The 2,715-nt window shown below is 43.1% G+C and overlaps 1 protein-coding gene across 1 annotated transcript in view; it reads left to right on the top strand.

The window, feature by feature from the left end:
- Positions 1–2,715, top strand: part of strap (serine/threonine kinase receptor associated protein) — a 6,028-nt gene that overhangs the window by 2,084 nt on the left and 1,229 nt on the right. The window contains exons 3-8 of the mRNA XM_008316014.3: positions 71–152; positions 703–775; positions 1,064–1,163; positions 1,265–1,402; positions 1,697–1,833; positions 2,038–2,187. Coding sequence (XP_008314236.1) covers positions 71–152; positions 703–775; positions 1,064–1,163; positions 1,265–1,402; positions 1,697–1,833; positions 2,038–2,187 — 680 coding nt within the window. The remainder of the gene's footprint in view (positions 1–70; positions 153–702; positions 776–1,063; positions 1,164–1,264; positions 1,403–1,696; positions 1,834–2,037; positions 2,188–2,715) is intronic.

Here is a 2,715-nt window from a genome sequence, read left to right as displayed (position 1 = left end):
TCGCTCCCCGACCCCTCCGAGCTGCCATCCACTACTGTCTGTTACCAGCTGACTTTCATTTCCTTTTCAGAAAGGTGTGGGACGCAGTGAGTGGAGACGAGGTCCTCACACTGGCACATAAACACATCGTCAAGACGGTCACCTTCACTCAGGTGAGTGCACGTCAACACGACTTCGTCAGTCGACGTTAGAGATGTCCGATATTCACGATGTCCGATATTCACTTTTTGTCCAAAAACGTAATTTCCTGTTCTGATATCAGTCGATACCGTTATAGGCCTGGTGATATTTATTTATTTAAATACCGTTATAGGCCTGGTAATATTTATTTATTTATTTCTCTGTACAAACCACTGTATGAGTATGAGATTAATTAAATGAGCTGCAATGCTGCCATCTAGTGACTTTCACTTCAATATACGGCTGTTTATCCCCAAAACTATTTTTCATTTGGCGAAACCCAGGTATTGCGTTATTAGGTTTTCATTATCATAGGGGAAAAAAACAATAATGATTCTTACAGATATTATCGGACATCCCTAATGTTGTGTTTATTTTCACTGTGGATCGTGTACTCCAGGTTTATCTGCTGGACGTCACAGGACACATTTCCCTATAAATCCTACATCAGAACCATCATGAAATTCTAACAATCTTTTTAAATTCTTTTTCTCAGTTCTCCTGTGTTTTTCTCGTCCTCAGGACAGCAACTGTCTGCTGACCGGAGGGAACGACAAGTTACTGCGGATCTACGATCTGAGCAGCCCAGACACAGGTAACTGAACTGGGCAGGTGTCGCAATCTGACCTGAATATGGAGCAGAGGAAATGTGTTATTTCACCTGCTCATTTGTCATTACATTAATCACGGGTCATGTTTCCCAGCCTGTGTGTCATTGCACTTTTATTGATAAGTCATTAATAAAAGTGCAGTTTTGTTTTGTTTTTTTCACACAAAAAAAAGATATCCCTGCCCCCCATTTTGGGAACCATTGTCGTAATTAATTATTTGTATGACTCACCGTTTGTGTTGCCTGTTACTGATGAACCCGTGTGTGTTTTAGCCCCACAGGAGATTGCAGGTCACACCTCAGCCATAAAGAAAGCTTTGTGGTGTAATGATGACAAGCAGATCCTCTCAGCTGCTGAGGACAAAACCATCCGGTGAGTGAAGAAGAAGAAGAAGAAGAAGAAGAGGACCGTCACCGTTTAACATGTCTGAGCTCCATATCTGACCTCTGACCTCGTGTGTTGTCTCTGCTCAGACTCTGGGACAGGAACTCCACGGAGGTGGTGAAAACACTGACGTTTGACGCGTCCGTCAGCAGCATGGAGTACATGGCCGATGGAGAGATTCTGGTGATCACCTATGGGAAGACGATCGCTTTCTACAACGCTCTGAGGTGAGTGGAGCAGACAAAACATGTGACCTGACGTTCACATTTGAACCTCGTTGTCTTCATTTACAACAATGAGCGACAGTTTAACTTTGCTCTGTGTTTGTAAAACTGTATCCTTGAAAATGTTCCTTATTGAAAGTCGTTACGTAGGAAAGTCGCGTTTTAAGTCGAGTCATAGCAGCTTTTAGAAGTGTAGACAGTGCCCTCCTGTGGCCATCAATGATTGCGTCTGCAGTATACAGTACATGTTGCAGGACTAGTTTATCCGACATAAGTTAATGTGTCATTATGTTCCAGCCTGGACCTGATCAAGGCGGTGGAGGCTCCAGCCCCCATTAGCTCCGCCTCCCTCCACCCAGAGAAGGACTTCTTTGTCGCCGGAGGAGAAGACTTCAAACTTTACAAATTTGACTACAGCACCAAAGAAGAGCTGGGTAAGGAGCACACTAAAATCAGAATCCACATCAGTGTCACTCACCGTGAAGCACAGCAGGGGGCGACTGGTGCCAAAATAGATCTGCTGTGTAAATATTGAAAATGTTACTGATTGGGTTTTTTTTTTTAATAAAATGTACAGTGTATTTAGATGAGCTTGCTAACGTTGGGACAGAGTATCTGATTGTTGGTTCTGTCTGCAGAGTCCTATAAGGGTCACTTTGGTCCAGTGCACTGTGTGCGGTTCAGTCCAGATGGAGAGCTTTACGCCAGTGGCTCCGAGGACGGCACCCTCCGACTGTGGCAGACGGCAGTTGGGAAAACCTACGGCCTGTGGAAATGTGTCCTGCCTGGTAATTTCCCTCAGATATCGTATATAGAACACATCCTCAGGTGGTGTGGGGAAATCACCAGTTGATTTAAAGTTCAAAATAGTTTTAGTTTTATGCAGCTTTTCCACAAATATAGGGAGAGCAACACTGAAAAATGTACGTTGAGCTGCACTGAAAATCAGACTAAAATAATAAAAACACGCGGCCGGTCATTTACTGACTTTATTACAACTGAACACAAGGAAAATGACAGAATTAAAATTAAAATTGTGATTTTCCTAACAATCGTTTATTAGAAATGAATCTCATAAACTTGAGTCAAACAGGTTTGTCTTCTACTTCTGTTGCCTCTGAGTTAGTGTTGGATTTCAGTTTCACATAGTCTGTAGCTCCATACAGCGTTTGAACAGACCTGGGACACAAGCAGTCATTGTAAGTCAATGTGAAACTAAATACTTTCCTGGCGTCACTTTCATCAGGTTTGTCAAACCCATTATTACCAGTGATGACATCATCATTGGGGTTGTCCTCAGGAGACCCTCTGCGACT

This window comes from Cynoglossus semilaevis, chromosome 8 (genome assembly GCF_000523025.1).
Source record: "Cynoglossus semilaevis isolate Cse_v1.0 chromosome 8, Cse_v1.0, whole genome shotgun sequence".
In the NCBI taxonomy this organism is placed as follows: domain Eukaryota; kingdom Metazoa; phylum Chordata; class Actinopteri; order Pleuronectiformes; family Cynoglossidae; genus Cynoglossus; species Cynoglossus semilaevis.
The sequence above is the reverse complement of the archived record's forward strand: the minus strand, read 5'-3'. Positions and strand labels throughout refer to the sequence as shown.